The sequence below is a fragment of the Cynocephalus volans genome, chromosome 10 (genome assembly GCF_027409185.1).
Source record: "Cynocephalus volans isolate mCynVol1 chromosome 10, mCynVol1.pri, whole genome shotgun sequence".
Lineage (NCBI taxonomy): Eukaryota > Metazoa > Chordata > Mammalia > Dermoptera > Cynocephalidae > Cynocephalus > Cynocephalus volans.
Genome location: NC_084469.1, coordinates 57,980,063 through 58,005,989, shown reverse-complemented (window position 1 = coordinate 58,005,989; position 25,927 = coordinate 57,980,063). Strand labels below are relative to the sequence as shown.

At 51.9% G+C, this 25,927-nt stretch overlaps 3 protein-coding genes across 3 annotated transcripts; all 3 read right to left on the bottom strand.

The window, feature by feature from the left end:
- Positions 1–41: 41 nt before the first annotated feature.
- EGLN2 (egl-9 family hypoxia inducible factor 2) lies at positions 42–9,005 on the bottom strand. Its single transcript, XM_063110875.1, has 6 exons — positions 8,925–9,005; positions 6,792–7,843; positions 1,759–1,878; positions 1,192–1,328; positions 910–977; positions 42–681 (listed from the first exon to the last, which is right to left on the bottom strand). The coding sequence occupies exons 2-6, from the start codon at positions 7,614–7,616 to the stop codon at positions 626–628; spliced, it is 1,206 nt and encodes a 401-aa protein (XP_062966945.1). The 5' UTR covers positions 7,617–7,843; positions 8,925–9,005; the 3' UTR covers positions 42–625.
- Positions 9,006–10,520: 1,515 nt separating this feature from the next.
- Positions 10,521–18,924, bottom strand: RAB4B (RAB4B, member RAS oncogene family). The gene is made up of 8 exons (XM_063111928.1): positions 18,731–18,924; positions 17,487–17,567; positions 17,108–17,222; positions 15,795–15,857; positions 15,561–15,715; positions 14,340–14,435; positions 14,122–14,252; positions 10,521–10,892 (listed from the first exon to the last, which is right to left on the bottom strand). The coding sequence occupies exons 1-7, from the start codon at positions 18,744–18,746 to the stop codon at positions 14,137–14,139; spliced, it is 642 nt and encodes a 213-aa protein (XP_062967998.1). The 5' UTR covers positions 18,747–18,924; the 3' UTR covers positions 10,521–10,892; positions 14,122–14,136.
- Positions 18,925–19,634: 710 nt separating this feature from the next.
- Positions 19,635–21,098, bottom strand: MIA (MIA SH3 domain containing). The gene is made up of 4 exons (XM_063113293.1): positions 20,925–21,098; positions 20,708–20,841; positions 20,059–20,169; positions 19,635–19,723 (listed from the first exon to the last, which is right to left on the bottom strand). The coding sequence occupies exons 1-4, from the start codon at positions 21,052–21,054 to the stop codon at positions 19,700–19,702; spliced, it is 399 nt and encodes a 132-aa protein (XP_062969363.1). The 5' UTR covers positions 21,055–21,098; the 3' UTR covers positions 19,635–19,699.
- Between the last annotated feature and the right edge of the window lie 4,829 nt (positions 21,099–25,927).

The following is a 25,927-nucleotide window of genomic DNA, read 5'->3' as shown; positions in this document are numbered from 1 at the left end:
TGCAGATGGAAGAGGTCTAATTACGGAAAGGGAGTCAAATGTGCACAGCTCTGAGGTAAACTTTTACTTCTTTCTTGGCTGACAGGACTTCCACACCTGTTCTCCTCCTGGCACCTTTTACCCTGCCCAAGCAGCCCAGTCCAAAAGGTGCCATGGCCAGTGGGGTTGGGGAGTCACTTCACATTCCAGGCTGGAGGAGTAGAGGGGCTTGAGGATATCCCCCGCACAAACCTTTGCCAGCAAGAGGCCATGACTCACCCCAACCCCAAATCCTGCATCCTGGTGGGAGGTGCCAATGCCTCCTCCCAGCTCTCCACACCTAATGGGGGCATAACTAGACAGGGCAGGACACAGGTCCCAGCTTCAGTAATGGCAGCCCCCAATGCTGGCCCCTGCCCAGGTCACAACCCCAGCCCCGGTCATGGGGCAGCAGAGGTCTCTCCTCCTTCTTGGTCCTCAGTGACAGACAGAGCCCTCCACACCAGGCAGGACAGAGGCAAAGTCAGAAGCAGCAGTGGTGGCGGGGAAGGAGCAGGCACCCGAGACTGGGGGGCTGCTGGCACAGGGCCCAGGCTCGCCTGAAGTCAGAGCAAGTTGTCTGTCCATGCAGCTGTGGGGCTGGCCACTAGGTGGGCGTAGTCGGCTGTGATACAGGTACTTGGACACCTTTCTGTCCTGATGCTGGGGGTGAGAAGGGGACAGGAAATAGTCATCAAGGAAGGCCCAGGAAGATGGGATGAACAGGAAGAAATGGGGCTCATGTTGGGGATACCAGGAGAGTGGACAGTCTAGGGAAGGTGGGCAGAGATAAGGAAAAATGAGTGGTGGGACTGATGAGTGGAGGAGGTGGCTTGAGGCCTGGTGGAGTACATGGAATAGGAAGGTGTTGAGGGAGGAGAAAGCAGGTACCTAGCTGATACTTGTCTTTGGCTGCTGCCCGCTCCTTGGCATCAAAATACCAGACAGTGATGGCGTACCTGGGAACCAGAGCAGTTGGAGATCAGTTTTCTGTAATTCCAGCCACCATACTTATATTCATAGTGACACTAGAATCCACTCTTTTGGACACCTGATTCTGTTCCCACCTAAGCCCCCTCTCAGCACTCAGCACTCCCTAGTGATTCTGAGGTCTGACAAGACTATTGGCACAGGAGCAGCACCTGAGCACATCCCCAGAAGTACGGATCATACCTGGTGGCATAGGCTGGCTTCACCTCGTGGGGGTTCCGCCGGTCAGACCAGAAAATGAGCAACCGGTCAAAGAGGGGCTCGATGTTGGCTACCACAGGCCGGCCCTCAGGGAAGATCTGCAGCAGGCCGCCATGCACCTGGGGGCAGGCCAGAGGATGAGGCTGGCTGGTCCTACCTGGAGCCTGCCTTGCACTGTGCTGTGCCCCAGAAGCCCACCAGAGGGCGCACCGTCTGCACACATCACTCCCTCCCCACCACTCAGGCTCTTAAAATGAATGACAGCCCTGAGTCTGCATTGCCATGGAGATGGGCAGGAAGCTACTAAAGACAGGAAAAGGGGGAGAGTGTTCATTACAAGGCCGGGTGGGGCTGGGCAGACAGCACCATTCCCGGAAGGGGGGGGAAGTTCCCACCACACAGCTAGAGAGAAGGAGGAGCCATTTCCCAAGAAGAGCCTGCAGATAGCACCGCCCACTGCGGGTTGAGAAGAGGAAGAGGAGAATGCTAGAATCTGAGCTGGGAGTGAAAAATGGAGGGGATGCACACCGCCCCAGCCCCACACCCTACCTTAACATCCCAGTTCTGATTCAGGTAATAGATACAGGTGATGCAGCGCCCATCGCCGTGGGGATTGTCAACGTGCCTCACGTATCCCAGCCCGTTGCCTGGGTAACACGCCACCATGGCCTGGCAGAGATGGAGGGAGGTGGGTTTACTGAAGCCAGGTAGGGACCTCTTGGGGAAGGAGCCATTACCTCCTTTCTCACCCCTCCCTGCCCCTTGTCTTTCCTGGGCTCCGAGGGCTCCAGCCCCAAGAGACTTTCTCCTTTTTCAGCCAAGACCCCATTCCCAAGTCCTCCAGAAACCTCAGCTCCTGGGCCTCGACAGCCCACTCTCCCTACACACATACCCCGAGCCTGGCATCCACATGGGGCTCAATGAGTAACTGAGGTTTCGTTTTTTAAAGATACCCCAACCCCACCTCAGACCTTTTAGTAGAGCAAAACCAATTTAAACATTTTCAGGTGTGCAGGCACGTGGCCTCACAGCCCTGAACCAGGAATTCTTGCTCTTGACTGCAGAGTGGAATCACCTGGAGAACACTGAGACACTGATGTCCAGGCCTACCTCAGGGGTTCTCATGTACGTGGTCTGAGGTGGGGCCTGGAATTTTTAAAGGTTCCCAGGTAATTCTAATATGCAGCAATGTTGAGAACCACTGCCCTCGACTACAAAGACTCCCCACTAAATAAACTAAATGTCTCATACACAACTGAACAGGAACCAAAACCTAACAGAAAGTGAGATCTAATTCCAACTGCAAGAATAACTTGCTGAGTAACCCTGGACAAGTCTCATCACCTGAATGGGCCTCAACTACCTCATCTGTAAAATGGGGTTAATAAACACCCTCTCTGTTTACAGCAGTAGTAATTAACCCCTCCAAGAACATAACTTTGGAGGTTCCAGAACCCCAAAGATCTAACAGAACTCACTACCAATCTTGGATTCTGTATGCAAAGGTCTGGCTACAGGGTTCTTGTCTCCTCTGCCTGATGGCTGCCACTCTTCTGGCCCAGTCCTGACCATGCTGCAGGTCAGAGCGCCAAGATGCTTGTCATCGGGGAGCTGACAGAAAGGTGGCCATGGTGTAAAGGAAAGGGCCCAGCCACTTTTGCAGACCCATTTCCCTGGTTCAAGTCTCAGTGCTGCCACACAAGCTGTGACATCAGGCAGGTAACTTAACTTCCCAGTCTCAGGTTCCTCATCCGTGAAATGGAGCTGACAATTACTTCAGGTTGTGGGAATTGAATAAGATGACAAATGTCTGGGAAGACACCCAGCAAAGTGCCTGCCACATGATGGAGAACCTAAGCACAGGCTGAAATCCCATTTAAAAATAAAAAACATCCCTGTCCCACCCTCTGCCGAAAGCCACTGGGAAGGCCACATGAGGTAGTAGGCAACTAGAGGACTGGCATGAGGACCCTTTAGCTTCCTGCCAGCTGAGGACCATATAGCTTGACCCCTCCACTCAGGTACAACTCTACTAACTGCTGCTCCCCACTAATGCTCAGCTATACTATAAGCCCAGCCCAACAAGATAGCCCTGAGATAAACATCCATGATCCAACAGATCAGTGACTACTGCCAAAACAGGAAGCCTGCCAAGCGCTCCATGGCAGGCCAGGAGATTCAAACCTCATTCTCTTCCCAGGACTCTTCCCAACATGTTATTCCCAGGGCTCACCTCAGTGTGGATGTGAAACTGCTCTGCAATAACCATGTGCATCCAAAGCACCACAAAACCTGCCCTGGGAAAGAGGCCAGAGAGGCTGCCACCATCTAAGGCCACCCAGCAATGGCCAGCCAACCTTCTCTCTGGCAACACCAGGATGCGATTAGTGAAAAGGCACCCAGGAATAACCCAGGCCCCTATACCCCCTGAGGGTCAAGAGAGAGAACATTCTTTGCAATGCTCACTCCCTGCAGATAGGTTGGTGCTCTGAGCAACCACCTTACTGGGAGGAAAAAATGTGGCCGTGGCCAGGGTGGCTGGGAATCAGTGAGTCACTGATTAGAGATGGGCAGGCCTCCTCAGTTCGGAATGCAGTCAGAGATTACACTGGTTCTGCACACAGATGGGTGGGGGAAGGGCTCCAGCTGCACCTTCTTCTCCCAGGAATCCATTCCCACACAGCAGACAGAGAGACCCTTTTCTTCAGCTCTCCATTGCATTCCAAGAAAATACAAGTTCCACCAACCTCATCTACTATTCCCATCACTCTCCTCCAAGCCTCAACAGGACTAGTTCATCCCCACCTCAAGGCCTTTGCACCTGCCTGGACAATTTTCCCTTGGTCCTCCCTGTTATTCAAAATTCGGTCAAGGGTCACCTTGAGTACTCTAACAGACTGCCCATTCCACTCCTCTCAACATAAATCAGCACAAGCACTTGTTTACCTCATATTGGTCTGCAAAGCAATCCCATGGAAGCCCCTGGGGCCAGGTCTGTCTCCCCAGTGCCCAGTGCAGAATCTGCTGACTGAGAGCCCTCCTCTGAACCCTACCCCACCTCCCGCTGTCAGGCCCTGGGCACTCTCACACAGGGTCTCCCACTATGCAGGCAGGACTCAGGCATGAAAGCTGGGCACAGAAACAGAAACCTGCCATTTAAAGCCTTACCCTTCCCCCCCACATACACACCTTGGGGGATGGAAGCATCCTCTGGCCCCAGGTAAAAGCGTCTATTTCCTTCCCCCAAGAGGGAAAGCCTCAGCCCTCACAGACTAGAGGCAGAGTGACAAAGAAACTTGCTATCTCTTCCATCTCAGGGAAGGGGCAGATAGGATCACAGCCAGGAGACTGTAAGAGTTCAATATAACTGGTGACAATGTGTCAAGAACCCCACCACTACCACTACTCATACATGCACCCCAGTCAGAAGCCAGTGACTGAGCCAATGACAGCAGGCCCTACCTCCAAGGGTACTCTTAAAGGAGCAAACCAAGACACCTTGACCCTCCCCAGGGTCCCCTTTGGTAGCCCTTGACACCAGCAGAAGTCAGTTCTCCCATCTGCAGGTCAAGTGAGCAGAGGGGCCAGGGAGAGTAGGGAAGGTAGGACGACACAGGCACTCCACCCAAGAAGCAGGTTACTGCTAGCCCTAGCCACGCTGGTGATCCATGCCCCGACTGCAGCCGCCTGCTTCAGCACCCCACAGCCTTACTCCAGAGCCTGGAGAGGGAGTCCGGATGTGGCCCTTTGAAGGGAGGGAAGCCTGAAGTTGGTGTCTCACTAGGGAAGAGAGGGAAGGATCTCAGAGGAACTCCAGTGATTGGGCTGACTCCTCCCCCTCCCTTCCCTTCCAGCCTGGCCTGTTCTTACCTACCCAGGGCAATAAGAGTCACCTAGGGCTAAAAAAAAGTCCCAATAACTCTCCCCTTCCCAATCCTAGCCAGGGCCCTGTCCCCAATCACATCCAAGGTAGGAGCCAGAGGCACCAAACAGAAAGAAAGAGATCTGCAGCCTCTACCCTCCCCACCTCAAAACTGCCACGGATCAGTTGGGGGCTTAATCTGTTACTCCCATTGTGTGGATGTACAAACTGAGGCTCAGAGCAGTGTCCCACAAAGGCCCACTCAGCTCTTCTGGTCTCCTGGCAACCTCTGTCCTGTGAGTACAGCCAACTCCCGGTGAAGGTGCTCAGCACCCAGGGTGAAGATACTGAGCCAGGGCGGCCACGCTGATCTCGCCTGTACAGGAGCCAAGCCCAGGGAGGGGCCGGCTCTGGCTCTCCAGCTATCAAGTAACGGGAGGGAGAGGGAAGTAGGACAAGTTCCAGCTGGGGTGGGGAGGAAACAGGCCTCAGCCCCGGGGGAGCCCTGGTACAAGCCAGCTCCAGCCTGAGGAAAGCTGCACAGAGGCAGAACCCAAGATGGGATCTGAGGGAGGGAGGGGACATCAGGAGCACAGCCTCAAGCCCGCAGGACAGAACACAGCCAGTGCCATCAGCCAGGCACTCCCTGTAGCGCCTTGTCCAAATAACAGCAAGCCTTGGACTCAAGGCCAGCGCCCTCACACCTTTCCATGAAGAGAACTGTCATGTCAACAGGCCAGAAAGGCCCTATGCGCCATCATCTTGTGCAGAGCTTCTGGCCCCAGGTTCTTGAATTGGCAGGTGGAGGCCCATAAGGCCCTGACAACTGCCGTAAACTCCAATCAAATAAGCATTTTTCTTGAGAGGTTCTGTGGTCTTTGGCAGATTCTCAAAAAGGCCCAGGATCCAAAAAAGGTTAAAGAAAAAAGGAGGAGCGGAGGACCAAGAACAGACACAAAAAGGCAAAGGATCAAGGGAAGAGATCAGGGATGAACTGACAAAAGGGGTAGAACGGACGGAGGACAGAAACTAGGATGGGTAGGGGTGGGTGAGATGAGGACAGGAGATCCACCTAGGCCAGCAGGCAGCTACCCAACGCCACCCCACCCCCAGTAAGCTGTCCTCAACGCAGATGCCATAGTAGGCACACAGGACGTAACGCAGTACAGGCCCAGACGCACCCCCTCCCTCAACCTGGGGTTCACCTCATCACTGCCACCCTCCCCCTCTGCCTTCTGCTCTCCTGCCTGGGAGAGCCAGGTAGGATGGACAGACCAGAGACAGATGGGGGGATGGGGAACAGGAAAAGACGAGGACAGGGACAGACAAGTGCAGAGGACAGAGGCAAAAATGTGTGCCTGTCTACACTGACTGTTCTTGGTCTGTGGCCCATAAACAGATATCGAGGACCATGAAACCCACCATGGCCCACACACAGCTATGGGGCTTAAATGTCAGCAGCTCTCACCAGCTTCTTCAGGAGGATTCCTAGCAAGATCAAGAACCTCTGTAGCTCCAGGCCAAATCCCTGGTTTACAGGTGCACAAACTAAGGGCCATAGGGAGGACACCCAGAGTACCCACAGGTAAGTGTACCCTCTCCACTGAGGCTGTCTAAAGCCTTTTGGGATCCCAGATTCCTGTCTCCACCTGCACCCAGAGCACAGGCACCCAACAAACAAAAGTGGTGCAAAGCCCCTCCACAGCAGACCTTGCCTTACCTTGGTGCGCCCATTGATGATGTAGTTGCCCAGCTGCCCAGTGCAGTGGCGGATCACAGCATCCACGTGGCCCATGAGGGCACCTATACTACGGCAGCCTGGCTCGTTGCCTTCCACCCAGGTGATCTGGTCCCCGCGGATGCTGCGCGGCGGGATAGCCCGCTGGCTCACTAGCTGCCCATCACGCAGGCGCCCACCCCGCTTCAGAGCCTCTACCTCGGCCAGCACACGACCGCCCAGTGCCGCCCCCAGGAAGCTGTCCTTGACGCAGATGCCATAGAACCGCATGCAGGGTACAATATAGTCCAGAGCCAAGCGCTCTAGGGCGGAGGGCAGTGCCTCCTCCCTTGGTCCGGCACTTGCCTTGCCACTGCCGCTTCGGCAGCCCATGCCACCCTCCCCCTCTGCCTCCTGGTTTTCTTGCCTGGCCCAGGGCCGCTTGCAGGGTGAAGGGGCATCCCCACCATCCTCTGCCCATTTCCGTTTTGGGGCCTCAGGCCGGGCGCCCTGGGCCGCCAGTCGCTGGCACCCCTTGGTGACCAGTGCCGCAGCACCTTCACTCTGCAGCGGCCGCAGCTCACCACCATCCTGCCCACCGAAGCCCTCCCGCAGGGGGCTGGCAGAGGTGGCTGTGGCTCTGGGAGTCCCACTCCCTGCCGAGGCCTCACCAGGTGCTGCTGGATGGTGGTAGGAAGGTAGCAGGGGACAGGACAGGTAACTCTCCACCCCCATACTGGCTCGTCCAGGCTCCAAGGGCTCTGACACAGACCCTGGCAACTGAGGGAGAGCCTGACTCAGGGGCTGTGGCTGGCATGGGCTGTCCATGGCAGCAATGTCTTCATCCCCCGGGCATGGAGGGCACGGCCCAGGCCCATGGTGCCACCCTCCTCTGCCTCCTCCTCCACTTGATGCAGCCGGGGGCCGCCGGGCCTGGCGTGGGGCAGGGTGAGGCAGGGCAAGCAGCGGGGACTCTTCTCGTGCCCTGGGGGTGCTTGCTGATCCCCAAGTCCTCTGCCGTCCCTAGGGGCTTGGCAAGGGACTCGTCAGGGTAGCTGGAGGAAGACAGAGAAAAAGGGATGTGAGAGGAGCTAGAGGCAGGCAAGCTGGGGGAAGGGGTGAGGGGTGGTGGTATGGGCAGTGACACCCAGGACAGAGTTGGCTATAGAGACCCCCCCATCCTGAGGGCAAGGGGAGGAGAAGATCCTGAGAACTGGTGGGTGGGGTCAGGGGACGTAGCTGACAGACAAGGGGCAGTGAGGGGGAGGAGCTGGAGGGGAGAGGCTGGGTAGATGACCCAAAGACAGACGACTGTGGTAGGAGCTGTGGGATAGACAGAGAAGACAGATGGGACCTCAGATAGAAAAAGAATGGTGGAAGGCTGGAAACAAGTATTCGGAAGGGTTCTGCCTGGGCTTTCCAGAGAGATACAGAAATGTGAAGGTCTACAGACAAAAGGAATGGGGGGTCCAGAAAGCCAGAGTTTTGGGGGGAAAGTCAACAGAGGAAACTGGAGGTGCAGAGACAAAGAGAATGGTGGGCCCAGAGACAGCAAAAGAGACCAGAGGGAAGCTGGGAGGGAGGCCCTGAGAGGGCCAGACACAACGCGGTGGATGGTAGGGTCGACCTGGGCCCGACAGAAGGAAGCACGCTGGGGGTGGACACACACCCACACGGAAGGGAGGTCCTCGGACAGACAGACAGACGGAAGGGAGCCTCGGGAGGAGGGTCCACAGCGACAGAGGGAAGGGCGGAGGAGGGTTTACGCACTCGGAGACAGGACGAGTAAAAAAGCGCCCCATTCCCAACCTTCTTCGGTGCGGGCCCCGAGGCCCCGTGGGGGTACAGTAGGCGACCGAGACAAGGCCTAAGGGCCGCTCAGACCCCATGCCCCCTCCCCTCAGCCTCTCCCCGACGCGCACTCCCCGCTCCCACCCCAACTCCCCCAACTGCCGGCATCCAACTTGCCCAACGCACGGTCCCTCCCCCACTCCACCCCCACCCCCTTCCAGGGGTCGCCACAGTCAGCCAGGGCGTGCCCCGGTGCGCGCCCCCACACCCCGGCCGCCCCGCGCCACCGCCCCAGCTCCGGCTGCTTCTCTTCCCCGCTCCCCTGAATCCCTGCGACCCCCTCACCGAGCTTTTTCCTCCGGCCCCGGCGCCGCCGTTTGTGCCAGCCGCCCTGCGCCGCACAGCGATCCATACCCCGCCCCCCCACACACACACGACGCTCCGCCCCCGCCTCGCCCAGCGGGCACGTGACCGGGCCCAGGAGGAGGAGACGGTGATTGCGCAGGCGCGAGCCCCGTTGGGCTGTGTGAGGATATTCAGAAAACCCCTTTGGAGAAAGAAGTGGGTCCGTAGCCGACGCGAGGCTCGTTTGCATTCTTCCCTCCCCTTTTGAGCTGAAAGAGTAACGCAGTTAGTTGGGCTGGATAATGGAGGGCGCGTTTCTGTGCAAGTTAAGCCAAACGGCGTGGGAGGGACACGTAAATGAAGTGATTTACATGGCTAAGCCCACCCCCTCCAACCCGAGAAAGCTACGGAATGACGCTTAGCGGGATTGGGGAGTGGCATGCAGATATTTCATTTATATGGGCAGCTCCTCCTCACGGCCTAAGAATGAGGGTGAGAAATTGAGAAATGGCTGCGCAGTCAGTTGGGAAATGTATGTAAATTTGTACGTCAGCAATTTACATAAGTACTTTCTATAACGGAGAAGAGAGTGCGGGACGTCCTTGAGAGAAGAGACAGCGAACTAAAAGGGATGCGCAAATGCATTATACTTGCATGACCCGCTCCGCCCTGCCCCCTCGGGACAATTGGGAGTCAGAATAAAGCAACTAGGGACAGCTACGTCTCTTCATGAACACTTTGGGCCACCCCGCCTGGGAAGACTATGCAGATAAGGTTATTTTGAATGCCCCGCCCCCTCCGCCATCGCTCAGGCCGCCCGCGGGGGTGAGTGCCAACTTGGGGTGGGAGCGCGACAAGCAGGGCAGAGCAGCTGGGCGTGTCCTCAGGGGGCCGCATCTGTCCCTGGCAGACCATATGAGGGGGGTCAGTGGTTCACCTGGGCAAAAGGAGATACACACCAGTATCAAGAATGCACAAGTCAGGGTTGCACAGGGCCCACAGTCCTCAGAGGTACTCGGTCACAGTCACACACAGGTGTATAAAAGCCAAATTCACACCAAAACACCAACAGACCTCAGAGGCACACATGCACAGGCACACACACAGTTGTGGGTCACTGCTTGGGACTTTCAGGCATCAGACATGCATAGATCAAACCAGGCACAAACCCAGAGCCCACCCATAGGCCCAAATTCCAATTCCCTGGCCTTGGTTTCCCAAATACCACCAGCCTGGGCAGTACAATCACGAAGGACACAGAGTAGTCACATGCAACAGTGTCACACACACAAGCAGCACACATTCCTAGACACTGTCCCACACACACATATTGGAAACACTCATACACACATCATAAACACAGTGACATTGGTGTTACCCGTCTTGAACACACGTTGTCATAAAAGTATCCACTCAGTAACAAATTCCCTCCATCCACAACAGCCACCTCAGTCATGGTGTGCTTTCAGTGTACCCCTACACCATGTCCAACCCAGAAATATGGCACCCAAATACCATGACACATGATTCTTCCATCAGGGACCTCTTCCATCTGCCTGACATCCCAAAATGATAGAGGCCAAGACACAGGTGTAAACAATGCTTTATGGGGGTAGGTGGAGACGGGACAGGCCTCCAGGTAATAAATAACACGTACTCGCAACAGCAGGGCCAGGAGGGGAGTTGGGGCCAAATGGCCCTGGTCTCAGGCTCTGGGAGCTCTTAGGGTATGGTTAGGGGTTCAGGGGGGACAGAGGTTAGCCAAGACAAAGGAAGCAGCAGCAGGTATGGGTTCCCCCTTCCCCCATGGCTCAGTCTTGCCCCTAAGCCAGGCCCCACCAGGCCAGGGAAAGGGGACAGGTGGCAGGGCAGCTTCTTCAGGGCCAGGGCAGGTTGGGGCATGGCCTCCTGGGGCCTGGGTCTGGGCCCCAGTCGAAAGAGCAGGGCTGGTCCTGGAGAACATGTGAGCTGAAACAAAAGAGTGTGGTGACCTGGAGGGGTCCTAGGTCTGTCCAGCTGGGGTCTGTCTCATTTCTAGGTATCTTCCTGCCGTCTGATCTATGTCTGTCCATACCTTCTCTTTCTCCCAGTGTTTCTTCTGCCTGACTTTGTTTGTCTGCAGCTAATTTTGGCTTTCTCTCTTTGAGGGTAGCTGCATCTCCCTGTTTATCTGCCTCAGAAGAGCTGAGTCTGTAAAGGGACATGTCAATGTCTAAATATTATGTCCCCACATTTCTTTCTCTCTCCCTCTACATTTCTGGATCACCCTAGCTCCAGGTTTCATTCCAGTGTTTTCCAAACTGGGGAGATACATTAGGTTAGCAATTCTCATTTTGGCTGATATAGCATTACCTGGGAGCTTCTAGAAATGCCGAAATCACTTCAGAATCTCTGGGGTGAGGCCTGAGCATCAGTAGCTTTTAAAGCTCTCCAGTGGTTCTAATGTGCAGCAATGCATTAGTGGGTGGGGAAATCAGTTTGGTGGGCCTTGACTAATTTTTTATTCAAATGTAATAAAACAGATTAGAAAATATCAGAGTGCAACATATGTAATAAGATTATTGGTCCAGGCCTGGCCAATTAGCTCATTCATTACAGTGTGGTACTAGTAACACCAAGATCAAGGGTTCGGATCCCAGTATTGGCCAGCCGCAAAAAAAAAAAAAAAAAAATTGGTCCATAGAGACAGAAAGCACATTGGTGGTTGCCAGTGGCTGGGGGAAATGGGGAGTGACTGCTTTAATTGGTTAATAGGTATAGGGTTTCTTTTTAGAGTAATGAAAATGTCCTAGAACTAGATAGAGATGGCAGTTGCACAACATTGTGAATGTACTGAATACCACTGAATTGTACACTTTGAAATGGCTAAATTTGTTATGTGAATTTTATCACAGTTAAAAAAAGAAAGACCCCGTACCAGCCAGCTGCCAAAACCAAAAAGGAATATTGGTGGTAGGAAAATGTGGGTTTGAGTTTTATATGTGGGTGTGACTGTATTAGGTCAACATATAAAATATATTTCCTCCTGCAGATGACAGTCAATAAGTTTGAAAAAGCATTGTCTTATTACATTTGATCCACTGAGGGCAAACCCAAAAACAGACTCTATGCTAAGTCTTGAGGTGAAGAATACACACCCACCCATTTCTGCACAGCCCAGAGTTTTTAAGATGGATAAGAGGAGGGCTAGCCAGTTAACTCAGTTGGTTAGAGCACGGTGTTATAACACCAAGGTCAAGGGTTTGGATCCCCGCACAGGCCAGCCACAAAAAAAAAAAAAGATGGATAAGGAAAATAAGACAGCGCTCGTTTATCGAGTCTTTACTGAATGCCAGACCCTATTCTAAGCACTTTATATGAATTAACTTCTGTAACCTTCTCAACACCCATAGGAGGCAGGTACTATTATTGGCCCCATATTACAGATGAGGAAACCGAGGCCCATACACAGCAGATATAAAGTCTTGGAAGGAAAAGAAAGCACTGTCTAAAGAACTCATCCTTGACTCCTCTCTCTCTCTCTCCCCCCCACCCTCTCTCTCTCAAATTCCACATCCATTCCATCAGGAAGTCATGTTGGCTCTGTCTTCAAAGTAGATCCAAAGTCTAACCACTTTTCCCCACAGCTGCCTGGAGCTGCCAAAGGCTGGGAGAGGGGCCAGCCAGTTAGCTCAGTTGGTTAAAGCAGTGCAGTGTTATAACACCGAGGTCAAAGGTTCAGATCCCCTACCAGCCAGCTGCCAAAAAAAAAAAAGGCTCGGAGGGGTTGGGCATGAAGTACAGAGGGGAGAATTGGCAAGACAGACACACACCCAAAGAGGTGGGGATGGGACCAATTTCTGTAGTCTTACAAGCCTCTCAAGGAGCTTAGACCAAGTATGGGGGGACAAATAAGACTTCCTGGAGGAGGAGAGGAGGTTACCAGGAAAAAGAGGGAAGAAATGGTGTTCTAAGCAGAGAGCAAAGCATGAGCAAAGACCCAGAAAAAAGGAACTTCAGTGTGGGTGGAGTGACATGAGAGGTGGGGAGAGCGTGAGGTGAGGCAGGTGAAGCTGGCAGGGGCCAATCCCAGCAGAGGGTCAAACACCAGGCTGAGGAGCTTCAGCTGTGTCACATGGACCCTGGGAACATAAATGGTTTCAAACAGGAGGAACACAAGCAGACTATATTTTAGAAAGACCCAGTGGCTACATCAAGAGGGGACAAGACAGGAGACAGAGACCAGAGAGGATACAGAACCTGTCTACTTCTCAACCCCTCTTCTGCCCACCCCCCGGTCCTGTCCACTATCATCTTTCACCCCAATTTTACAGCAGCCACCCCAATCTCTCTCCCCCTGTTTCTTCCTTATATGCAGCCAGAGTGACCCTGTGAACACCCGAATCAGATCCTGTCCTCTTCTGCTCAGAAGTCACCTGTGGCTCCCATCCTACCCAGGGTATAAGCCAGAGTCCCCATGGCCCACTGGCCCTAACTGATCTGCTTCCTCCCACCCCGACTACATCTCCTGCTGTACCCCACCATCACACATACACATACTCCACCCCAGCCACACTGGCCTCTACGGTCTCCCTCACCCACGCCAGGCATGACTCTTCCTCCAGGCTTTTGCACTTGCTCTTCTCTCTGCCTAGAACAATTGCCCCAGATCCCCACGGGACTCCTTCCTCCTCACCTCCTCCAGGTCTTTGGTCAAATATCACCTTCTCAGTGAGGCTTCCTTCATCATCTGTTTAAAATGCCACTCCTCCACCCTCCCCACCCCTCGTTGCCCTGCTTTATTTTTCTCCACAGCTCTTAACTCTCTAACTACTATATAATTTACTTATGTATCTTGCTTGTCTGTCTCTTCCCACGCGAATGTTGGCTCCATCACAACAGGATTTTTTGGTCTGTTTTACCCACTGCTGTATCCCCAGTGCCTTGAACAGGGCCTGGCACACAGTAAGCACTCAATAAATAGTTGAAGAACTATGAATGGGAGGGTCAGATCCAGGGCAGAGAGCTGGCAGTGGCCTGGGGATGGAGAAGACACATGGATTCCCTGTGGTGGGGAAGATGGCTCCCTTCACTCATGTGTTTTTGCATCTTTCCCTCTCACTGTTTCTCTTGCCATCACATTTTCTGTGTCACTCTCTCTGCTCCATGCTCCCCCTTCCCAGACCATCCCTGCCACCCCCAACCCCCAGTGTCCCACCTGGCTTGACAGGTCTCAGCAGCCACAGGGCTGAGGGGCTACGGCCTGGGCACTCCGAGGCTGTCGAAGCTGGCGAAGGGAAGCATCACCGTACTGAATACCTGAGCCCATCCTCTCGGGGTCTAGCTCACCTGTGGAGAGGAGGAGAGGTCAGGACTGGTCCCTTGGAGACCCCAGGCCCTACCTTCCACTCCCACTCTGATCCATCGGGGCCTCACCTGAGTCGATCTTGTTGAGGATAGTGCGGGCACACTTCAGGAAAGCCTCCTCCACGTTCTCACCCGTGAGAGCGCTGGTCTCCAGGAACATTAGCTCTGGGAGGCATACCCTCCCGGTGTTAGGGCCTGAGTCAGTTCCCATCCCCACTCCAACCCTCACCCACAGGCTCTCATTCTGGTCCTCAAACTTTCCAGCCACATTTGCCCTCACCTCACACCTCTGCACATGCTGTTCCCTTACCATGAATATCCCCCTCCCCATCTACCCACCTAGCTCTGCCTTCAGAGCTCAGCTCACACTGCTCCTCTTCCTTGACCTCCCAGGCTAGGTCAGGTGCCTCCTTGGGGCTCCCACAGCCTTCTGTGCCCCCTTCCCCATCCTGGCCCCAACCCCTCTCCCTGTGCTTCCTCATCCGACTGTGACCTCTCTGGGCTGTCACTGTCTGGAAATGGGTCTGTTCCACCCCACCCCACCCACGGGACTGTGGGCCCTCTGACGGCTGAGCTAGGGCTATCTTCATTGCTGTGTCCCCAGCACCTTCTAGCACAGGCCCACTCATCAGCCACATGACAAGAACGCACAGTAAGTAAGTTAGAGCCAGGATTCAAACCCACATCTCTCTAATGGCAAAACCTTCTCTAAACCTGGAGGTAACAAAATGGGGGAACATGGGCAGATCCCAAGCCAGCAGATATGGCTGGTATGGCAAACCTTTTGACATGGCCTGTCAGTCCTCTCCACCCACTTAGCACCAGTGCCTGTTACCCTAGGATCTACCTCATCTCATCTCCCTTATTCACAAAATATGCCTGTCCCCTAGAGGCATCCGAGTTTGCAATCTCTATCTTAAACCAGTACCCTGCACCACCTCCCCATGGTTGTTGGAACCTTCTGAGCACACAATATTAATGTAGCGCCCACACTAGGGGGTCCTAGAAGGTGGCAAGGGCTTTTCATGGATGACTGCCCCTTAACCATCATAGCACACTGTGAGGCAGAAACATCGTGATCCTACTTTCCAGATGAGGAAACTGAGGATCAGAGAGGACACACAGCTCAAATGTGGCAACACTTAGATTTGAACCCAGACCTCTGAACCTCCATGTTCCCCTGCTGGGCATAGCTATTAAAAAAGCCAGGAGGCCCACAGGTCCCAGCAGACTGCCTGCCCCCTCTGCCACTCTGTCCCCCATTCCCACTGGCCCACACACAGCCCTCACCATTCTCCTGGGCAAAGCGGGAAGCCTCCAGGAAAGTGACCTCACGCTCAGGGTCCAGGTCCTTCTTGTTGCCACAGAGGATGACCACGATGTTGGGGCTGGCCAGTGTGCGGGCATCAGTCAACCAGGCAGCCAGCGAGTTGTACGTCTCTCGGCTGTAAAAAGGGAGAGAGGTGGGAGGTGGTGCAGGAGAGGGGCCACCCATGCCCCACCCTGCCCACTCTGTGCACCCACCTGGTGATGTCGTACACCAGCAGGGCTCCAGCCGCCCCTCGGTAATAACTTCGTGTCACCGACCTGTGGGGCCAGGGGACCCAGTCACCCCCAAGGCTGGGGTCTCCCCTGAGACTGTCCCCCTCTGCAGAGAGAGACTGGTGGTTCGGAGGCCCCCCTTCACTGCTGGCCTATTCCCCCAAATCTTGCCTTGGTCTGGTCACGATACAGTTTCTCTCTCTGCCTCACAGTCTGTCTCTCTGTTTCTCTCACTTAACTGTCTGTCTGTCTGCCTGCCTCTGTGAGCCTCTGTCTGTCTCTCTCTGTGTGCCCGTCTTCCTCTTAACTCTTCACCGGTCTGTTTCTTTCTCTATCTCTCTCTTCTGTGTGTTTAATTCTCTGTTTCTCTCTGTATCTGGCTCTCTCATTCTCACCTTTGCCTTCCTATTCATTCATCCATTCAATCAACATTTCCTGAGCATCTCCCCTTTGCCCCAGACTGGCCAAATGCTATACAACATCTGCTTGTCCCTCTCCTGCTGTGTCAAGTTGAAGCCACCTTCCCAGTGTAGCCAACTCTCTGCATTTCCTTGTTACAGCAGTCTGGGTCACTCTGGAACTCATACAATCATTCCACAAGCATTTATTGAGCATTTACTGTGAACCCAGCCCATGACACACACCCATCTCTCCCTCATCTTCTCTGTCTCTGTGCTCTATGCACCTCATGTGGTGAATCAACACACAAATACTAATTCAGAAGCTACTAAGTGCTGCCCAGAGACTACACTTCTCCATGGACTGAATTCCCTGTTTCCTTCTCTGTCTCTGTATCTGAGACTCTCTCACAGTGTTTCTATGCGTCTATCAACTTTTCTGCAGATGTTTCCTGAAGACCTATTGTGTACTGAGCCCTACACATACCTCTTTCTCACAACACATTCATTTCTCTATCTTTCTGGCTACACCTGTTCAACTCTCCCTGTCTCTCTCTGCCTCTATTTCTGGAGGTATCCTTTATCATTTTCGTCTTTGCTCTCAGTCTCTGTCTCTCTCTTTCTCTTTCTAAATGTATCTCTCTGAATTTCTACTTGTTTCCACCCTCAAGCCTCCCTTTCTTTATCTCTTTTCCTTTCACTATCCCTGTTTTTCTCCCTCTCCAGGACTCCCTCTCTCCTTGGCTATATGTACCTGCTAACATGGTATCTTTCTATCTCTCTCCCTCTGCCTTTTCTGTCCTCTCCTTGTCTCCCGACTCCTATTGTTGTGTCTGACTGACTCTGCACACACATCTATCTCTCTCCCCCAACCTCTTGGGAGCCCAGCCCACCTACCGAAACCGCTCCTGGCCGGCAGTGTCCCAAATCTGTAGCTTCACAGTCTTCCCACCCACGTTGACCACCCGGGATCCAAACTCCACGCCAATCGTGTGGTTGGAGTCCTGTTTGACTGGGAGTAGGGGAGGAGAGAGGAGTCAGTATAGGGGCTCAGAAGATCCCCCATCTCCAAGGCCTCCTCAGTCTCTACAAACCCATTCTTACTGCTGGACTGACTGAGGTCAAGGAGAACCTAGCAAAGGGCATACACCAAGGCAAGGACCAAGCAGCAAGCACTGGAGTTATACCTATGGACATCCCTGCCCATCCCACCAGCTGCCCACACCATGCCCATATCCACAACTCAATGCTCCCAGGACCACTGACAGAAACTCACACTTATTCTCAATGAATTGATGAAGGAGACATGATTTGCCAGTTCCTGCACTGCCGATCACCAGGAATTTGAAGAGGAAGTCTGAGCAGATGGAGCCAAAATCAGGGATACCCACGGGGAGAGAAAGATACAAGGAAAAAGATGGAAACTAAGAGAAAGTTACAGAGGGAGAGAAACACACACAGGCAGAAACAGAGCAACAGACAACAGTAACGGAAAACTCTTACATAGTGTTTACCATGTGCTAGGAACAGTTCTAAAGGTCTTTACTTAACATCAACAGCTCACTTAATCCTCAGGAAAACTCTGCAGAGGAGGCATACCAGAAATAAGCCCCATTTTCTAAGTAAACTAAGGCCAGAGAGGTTAACTGACTTGGTCACACAGGTAGGCAGAGCTGGGATTGGAACACGGGCTAAAAGTTTAGTTCGAGTCCAAAATCATTGCTAAAGCCTCGTGAAAGCCATTTAATCAAGGACTACAATCTAGTCCTTGCCACTCTTAACTTCACCTCCTCCCTTTGACTTATTCACTGCACTATGGCCCCTGGTCTTCAGTCTATTCTCTGAAAACGACAAGCTGGTTCCCATTAACAAGTCTTTGCACTTGTTCCCTCTGCTTTTCTATATTTGTTGAATGAATGCAGCTCCCTCTGACTCCTAAACCAGAGTTTTCTACCGCACCCTGCCACCCCTCCCCCCTTGTACATAAATACAGATTTTCCATTTCCAAACCTCTCCTTCCCACCCTCTGCCCAGGACCTTGCCCGCTATTCTCAAGCTTAAGCCCCACCCTTGCCACTAAGTCTCACCCCTAACTCAAGGACAACCCATCCCCAACCCCATTTTCTCACGCCAGATCAGCCCCAAATCCAGGACATCCCTTCAGGGTTCCCTCTAGTCAGTAAAGCCCGACCCCTGCCATTCACAAGTTAGCCCTGCCCCATTCATTCAAGCTCCGCCCCAATACTTTAAGGCCCACCTCCTCTCTCAAGGCCTACGCTGAAATCATGACCGGCTCCCTCAAATCCCGCCCAAGAACTCTTTAACCCACTCACCAGACCTTCAGGCTCCACCCAAATAGATTAAGCTCAGCCCCGGACCCATTAAACCCCTCCCAGCATCCCCTTAGGCCCTGCCCCCATAACATCAGACCCCGCCCCCTAATATCAAGCCCCGCCCCATTCCACAGGCCGCATCCTCTCTGGGCCCAGACCCCAGACCCTAGCTTCCCACCACCCTCACCGTATGTCTCGGCCATGACTCGGTCGCGGCCACTGAGGGCCGCAATATGGCGCCGCGGCCGCGCCTGCTCCTCGGCTGGCAGCCGCTCCACTCCGGCTGCAGCCCCGGCTCCTTCCTACTCCCGGCGCCCGGCGCCGCCGCTTCCGCCTCCACCCCTCCTCCGGCGCGACCCGCTAGGGCTGTGGGATACCAGGCCACGCTTTTCGAAGGGTGGGATTGGCGAACTCGGCGAGCGGGGGGCGGGGCAAAAAGGCGCTGACTGGTGGCATGAGAAGAGGAGGCAAAGGGGCGTACCCAAAGAGAGCGATTGGTGGAGCAAGTGGGAAGGGGCGGGTCCGAGATGCTTCGCGGAGCCGAGGAACGGATTTGGTCAGAGGTCCGTGGGCAAAGCCTAGACTCCGCATTGGATAAGAGCGGACTTGGGGGCGGGGATACAAATGCAAAGAAAGGGCTGGGGCAGGATTGCCAAAAAGAGCCTGGAAGAGGAGCCGATCTTGAGCCGGACGGAGCGATTTCTGGCCTCAAAGGCAGGAAGGAGGAAAATTGGTCTTTGAAGATAATCTTCCAAGAAAACCTCTGCTCTGCGATTTATATCCTCCTCGTGGTTCGATTGGCTCATTCCCAATAGTTCAACTCCCACCATTGGTCTAGAGAGGACACTCCAATGCCCCAGTTGGGCTGTTTGGGTTATTCTTTTTCACTGCTTGTGTCCGAGATCTATGCTTAGGAGCCCGCCTCCGGTACCCAGCTAGGAGCAAAGGGCTTTCATCAGTGAAACTCGGCCTGGCAACCTCTGACGTTACCACATTCACTAGATTGTGACGGGCTAGATTCAGGAACTAGAGAAACATTTCCTTTGTACATCCCCCACCCCACCCAAAAGACCACAGAGACAGGCACTTTGCACTCGGCTGATGTATTTGCATAAAGCTTGGGAAGGAAAACATTAAGGACAGCGGTAGGCTGAGCTCACTGGCAGTAGAAATCCCACTTCTGAAAAAGAGAAAGGGGAAACAGTGGAGAGAAAACTAGCGGTCACACCACAAAGGATCTAGTGGTTTTAGCAAAGGCTGTAGCTGCAGGGGCCAAGTTTAGACACACAAGTGCTATGGAGATTAACCTAGCGCCCTCTAATCTTTGCACCTCCCAACTGGGGCGGGGTGTAGAAATCACTCCCCATTTTACAGGTGAGAAAATTGAGGCAGGAAAAGAATTTCTTCCAGCGTACACTGCTAGGCTGCTGGGGAGCCACAGGCAGGAGCATCTTTGCCCATCATCGCAACCAAAGGTCCTCCCTCCAGATCCCTGCCAGCCCTCAGGACACTCACATCTGTCTTCACATCAATTTTGCCAGGTTTCAGGGTCTGGTCCTCTCGAACAATGCTACTGGGAAAATAGCCCAGGCGGGCAGCCAGGTCTCCATAGTAATCTCCCTGAATCTGGGGAAGAAGAGTTAAAAGCTGGAGTCTGGTAACAAGGTCAAGGGTTCAGTTCCCTGTACAAAAAACAACAAAAAGCTGGGGTCTGCAAAGATGGCAAGCTCATTCCTGAAGACCTTTGCACTGCTCTTCTCCCTGATCTCCACATGTCTGGCACCATCCCTGTCATTTGAATCTCAACTTAAATGTCACCTCAGAGTCCCTTCCTGATCACCTGATATAAAGTAGCCACCCAGTTACTCTATATTGTGCTCACAGCAGCACGTATTTGCTGATATTTCTGATGGTTTGCTTATTACTTGTCTCCCTCCATTAGAATAAAAGGGATCGTTCGCTTCTGTATCTTCAGTGTCCGTAAAAGAACTTGGTACCATAATGGGTCCCTGTAATCACCAAATAAAGTCAGAAAGGTCACAATATTCCCCTCCCTACTATGTCTCTACTTCAGTTCAGCCCTTCAAATTTTCCCTACAGTTAGAAAATGAATCTACTCCCTTTCCAGCCCCATACCCTTCCCAGTTTTGCTCTCCCAACTTACGCTGCCTCCCCAGAAGAGCCGTCCGCGGCCCTTCAGCTTGGAGAAGATATACACGACTTGGCCCCTATGTATAGTCAGGAAACGGCAGTCAGGGGCCATGTAGTCCTGAAGGGCCACAGCCATGGAGATGGGGTCTGGAGAAGGAATAGAAGGGAATGACAGTACCCCAAACAAAGGCCTGCAACTCAAACCCCCAATCCCCCCTCATCATTCTTACGGCTGCATTCCTTATCAGCACACAGCTTCCGGTCAGCCAGCTTGGGCATGGGGTGGCCCCCAACATTAGGCCCTGGGAAAGCAGACAGCAAGATGATGACCCCAAGAAACACTGGGGACCAAGGCATCATGACTGTGAGCAAGACAGTGACCAAGGGGGGAATGGGGTCACCAATTTTCTCTTGCCCTCCCTCTCACCAGAGGCACAAGGAAACTTGTGTTCTGGGTCTTGTCTCCGCCCTAAACCACCTAGAGGCTGCTACCCAGCCAGAACCATTTCAAGAACAGGGTGAGGGGTGCCAGCCTAAGGAAATGCCCAGATAGGCCCAAAGCAGCCCAGGCCACTCCAAGTGACAGCCACCCCCTCAGCAATCAGAGGCCCAGAAGGCAGACTGAGATATTCAACCCCGTTTTACTCGAGTCTGCTTAGGTACCTGGGCCCCTCTGCTTCCCCTCCAGGGATAAAACCAGAGGAGCCAGGATGAGAAACCACCTTGGAATTTCCTGTGCTGAGGGGTAGGAGAACAAGGCAGCCCTTTGATTGCCAGGAAGAGGCCCAGTTCTCAAGTACTGAGTGAAGATTGTATGTTGGAACTTAGGCTAGGCAATGTCCCTCCATGCTCACTTTCTGACTGGATGACCTTGGCTAAGCCAGTTCTCCTCTCAGAGCCTCACCTTCCTCATCTGTAAAATGGGGATAAATAAGAGTGAATAGTTACAGAGCAGTCACCAAGTATGTATATACACACATACACACAGATACATATATATATACACACACACACTTTTTTTTTCTGGTGGCTGGCCACTACAGGGATTGAACCAAATATATTTCTATTTTATTTTATTAACTAAATGGCTATTTTGCATCACCTCAGGATGGGCTATGATATGCCCATTTTATTATTTTTTTGGAGGCTGGCTGGTACGGAGATATGAACCCATGACCTCAGTGTTATAAAGCTACACCCTAACCAACTGAGCTAACTGGCAACTGGCCAGCCCATAATGTTTTTTTTTTTTTTTTTTGGCAGCTAGCCAAATACAGAGATCTGAACCCTTGACCTTGGTGTTATAAGGTGGCACTCTAACCAACTGAGCTAACTGGCCAGCCCCATAAGGCCATTTTATAATATTATATAGAACTGGAAGGGTATAGTACTGGCCAGCCACCAAAAAAAAAAAGGAATGGAAATGTATAGAGTTAAGGAACTTGTCTAAGCCTACAGAGCCAGGAAGGGGAGGGGCTCAAACTTGTCTCTAGGCCAACACCCATCACCATGCTACCTTACCTCACAAGGTTCTTTGTAAAGGTTAGTTAAATACATCCGAAGGACTTGCAGGGAGTGCAGAGTGACCTTAAAAGGATGCACTCAGCCAAATCCAGACCATGGGAGCCTCAACAAGACCAACTAATAAACTGCCAGAGAACAGGAAGAAAATGAGACTGAGTGGTGGTTTAGATTAAAAAAGACTTAGGAGGCATAGTAACTAGTCACAATGTGTGGATCTTATTTGGATTCTGACTCAAAGTGTATATAGATTTATGTATAAAAATATTGAAATGTTAGAGCACAGTGTTGATAACACCAAGGTCAAGGTTCAGATCCCCATACCAATCAACCACCAAAAACACAAAACAGAACAAGAAAAAAAATATTAAAAATCTGACCACTAAACAGATGTAGTGATATTTAAAAACTTATCTTTTTAAATGTGATTATGGCACTGTGGTTGTTTTTATTCTGAGCTGATAGGATGTCTAAGACTTGCTTCAGAATATGAGAAGAGGAGGGCCAGCCCCGTGGCGCACTCGGGAGAGTGCAGCGCTTGGGAGCGCAGCGGATCCTATATAGGAATGGCCGGTGCGCTCACTGGCTGAGCGCGGTGCGGGCGACACCAAGCCAAGGGTTGCGATCCCCTCACCAGTCACAAAAAGACAAAAAAAAAAAAAAAAAAAAAAAAGAATATGAGAAGGGGAAAAAGTGAGTAGAGGCTTGGTTGAAACTCAGTTTGGCTACAAGTTGATAATAAGTGAAACCAGGAAGAAAACATGGGAGCTCAGTATACTATTCAGTCTTCTTTTACACGTATGTTTAAACTTTTCCTTTTTAAAAATTATTCCATCTGGGCTAACTGGTTAGCTCATTTGGTTAGAGCATGGTGTTATAACACCAAGGTTACGGGTTTGGATCCCCTTACAGGCCAGGCACAAAAAGAAAAAAAAAATAATTCCTTCATTCAATAAACATGTCACGAGTATATACGGTGTGCTAGGCCCTGATCTAGGCCCTCCTCCCACCAAGAGGAGACAATTAACCAGTAAACAACCACTAGGTGTATGAGACAGCGTGTGAAGTATTAGGATATTTAAAAAGAACACACTCAATAATTAACTATGGGGACTATATCTCCCTGTGATAGTCCATCTCTGTTGCTTATAACAAAATACCTGGAACTGGGTAAACTCATAAAGAAACAGAATATTTATTGCTTACAGTTTTGAAGGCTGAGAAGTCCAAATCCAGGGAACATATCTGGTGAGGTGATTCTACAGCGACGCAGGGTGTCACATGGTGAGAATGGCAGAGCAGAGAGCCAACTCATTTCTTCTCCTTTTAAAGCCCTCAAAATCACGCCCATGACCACCATTAAACCATCAATGGATTAAATCCATTTATTTGGGCACGCCCCTCACAATCTAATCACCTCAAGGCCCCACCTTTCAATTACCACAGTAGGTTTACCCATTCACAACAGCTGCAGTGGGGATTAAGCCTCAGTGAGTTTGGGGGGACATTCAATGTACAGCAATACTCCGTTTTTTGGTGGCCGGCCAGCATAGGGATCCAAACCGGTGACCTTGGTGTTTTCAGCACCACACTCTAACCCAGTGAGCTTACTGGCCAGCCTCCCCCATATTATTGATGAAGCCACAAAGATGTAGAAGTGATTTCATATCCCAAAGCCTAATGCATTTATCTGTTGCTTCATAATTACCACAAAACACAGTAGCTTAAAACCAACATTTAAACCAACCCACTGTTTCTGTGGGTCTAAAATCTGGGCATGGCTTAGCTAGGTGCATCTGGCTCAAGGTCTCCTACAAAGCTGTAATCAATCTGTCAGCCAGGGTTGCAGTTTCATCTGAATACTGAACTAAAGGAGGATCTACTTCCAAGCTCACTCAGGCAGTTGTTGGAAGGATTCAGGTGCTTTTGCAAACTGGACCAAGGGCCTCTGTCCTTGTTGGCTATTGGCTAGAGGCTTCCCTCAGTTCTTTGCCACATGCATCTCTCATGGACAACTCACAATACGGCAGCTGGCTTCCCCCAAAGGAAGCAAGATGGAAGCTGGCCTTTGTAATTTTATCTTGGAAGTGACATCTCATCACTTTTGTGTTTATTTGAAGTGGGCCACTGAACACAATTCTATTAAATACAATGCAAATGGCACCCCCTGGAGTTTTTCTTTCCTCCTGACCTCACACAGAGCTCACTCCAACCCCCGGACCTCTGCACTTCCCCCAGATCTTCACATGGCTGGCTGCTCTAGCCCATTTAGGGCTCAGCCCAAGGATCACCTCAGCTCCAGACTCCACTGACCGCCCTCCGCAATACTGCACCTATTGCTGAGGGAAAATAGGCTAGAGGAGTTCAGCCACTTGCCCAAGGTCAGAATGAGGAAGTGGCAGAGAATTTGGAACTCATGTCTCACCTTCAAACTGTGCTTCAATCTGATTCACATATCAAGGACCACTCTCCAGAGCATCCACATCTCTCCCTCATCCTTACCTCTGGACTGGTAAGTCCAACCTTTTTTTTTTCAAGGGGAGAGGCTGGACACACACACTTGGGGTCAGGGAGGAGTTTGTCAGGGGTGAAGACTGGGCCTGAGTCACCTCTACAAACCCAATGCCCAGCACCAAGCACTATGCACATAGGGGCTTTTCTTGATCACCCATTACTGTTCACAGCCCCACCACCCCGCTTACATCACCGTTTTGTTTCCATCAGAACACAATACTTGAAATTAGCTTGTCCATTTTATTCACTGTGGCATTCTCTATCCTAGAACAGTATTTAGCACATAATAGGAACTCAGCCAATATGTGCTGAATTTACTGAGTGCTTGCTAAATGCCTGGTCATAGGCATGCATGTTGGGGAGGGGAGTAGTGAGTACAAACATTATCATGATATCATAGAAACTGAATAGGAAGAAAATGAAGCTGAGAATGGGGACATCAACTGCCCATGGAGTAAAAGCTAGGGAGTCCCCAAACAGTAGAAAGCAGTATCAGCTGACTACAGAACCCAATGTACTAGCCACTAGGCCTGTGGTTGCCAATGTGGTGGGCTACACATTTCCACTTGCCTGTCTGCAATAACACTACGGCACTTAATGAAGATGGCAATCTCTTTCTTTCCAATCTTTCAGACCATACATGGAGAAAGTCTGCACTGGGTGCTCTGTGTCTTCATCACTTCTAATACTGATGTTCTTCTTTAATGGAGAGAACAGAACAGGTACAGGATTGGGCCAAGAGCCTTGGTAAGAAATAATATCCAGATACAATTTAGTACTCATATCTTATATTTATTTTCATGGTGAATTTTCTACTCCTGCCAAATGATCTCATTTTCCATTTTCATGGTATGAGAAAAGGGCTTTATATATTTTTTGAGTCAATTTAAAATTTGCTAGGACAAGAATATGACAAACTGCTAAGAAGGGTCCCTCCTATGCAATCTCCTTCTTATCCATAGCGTCAGCTGGGTACATGGCTGCCCAGCCAGAAACTACATTTCCTAGATTCTCTTGCAGCTAGGGCTCAGTAGGGGAACTTAGGTCAGCCACCTGCCCAAGGCTTCTGGCTGGCAGCTGGACACCAAAGCAGATCAGCTGTGAGATGGCCAAACCCATAGTACCAGCATCTGATCAACAGCTTCCCATGTGTGATCAAGTCAGTTTGGGCACTCCCAGAAGCAACAGTGCCATCTTC

Coding starts and splice junctions, on each gene's coding strand:
- RAB4B (XM_063111928.1), bottom strand. Junction 17,223..17,486: donor TCAATTCATTGAGAATAAGT/GTGAGTTTCTGT, acceptor CCCTACTCCCAG/TCAAACAGGACTCCAACCAC. Junction 14,436..15,560: donor CCGCTTTGCCCAGGAGAATG/GTGAGGGCTGTG, acceptor TATGCCTCCCAG/AGCTAATGTTCCTGGAGACC.
- EGLN2 (XM_063110875.1), bottom strand. CDS start 7,616: ATGGACAGCCCATGCCAGCCACAGCCCCTGAGTCAGGCTCTCCCTCAG. Junction 1,879..6,791: donor TCATCAATGGGCGCACCAAG/GTAAGGCAAGGT, acceptor CATCTCTGCCAG/GCCATGGTGGCGTGTTACCC. Junction 682..909: donor CAAAGACAAGTATCAGCTAG/GTACCTGCTTTC, acceptor TCTCACCCCCAG/CATCAGGACAGAAAGGTGTC.
- MIA (XM_063113293.1), bottom strand. CDS start 21,054: ATGATGCCTTGGTCCCCAGTGTTTCTTGGGGTCATCATCTTGCTGTCT. Junction 20,170..20,707: donor GGCTCTTCTGGGGAGGCAGC/GTAAGTTGGGAG, acceptor CTTCTTCCCCAG/ATTCAGGGAGATTACTATGG. Junction 19,724..20,058: donor AAATTGATGTGAAGACAGAT/GTGAGTGTCCTG, acceptor TCTCTTTTTCAG/AAGTGGGATTTCTACTGCCA.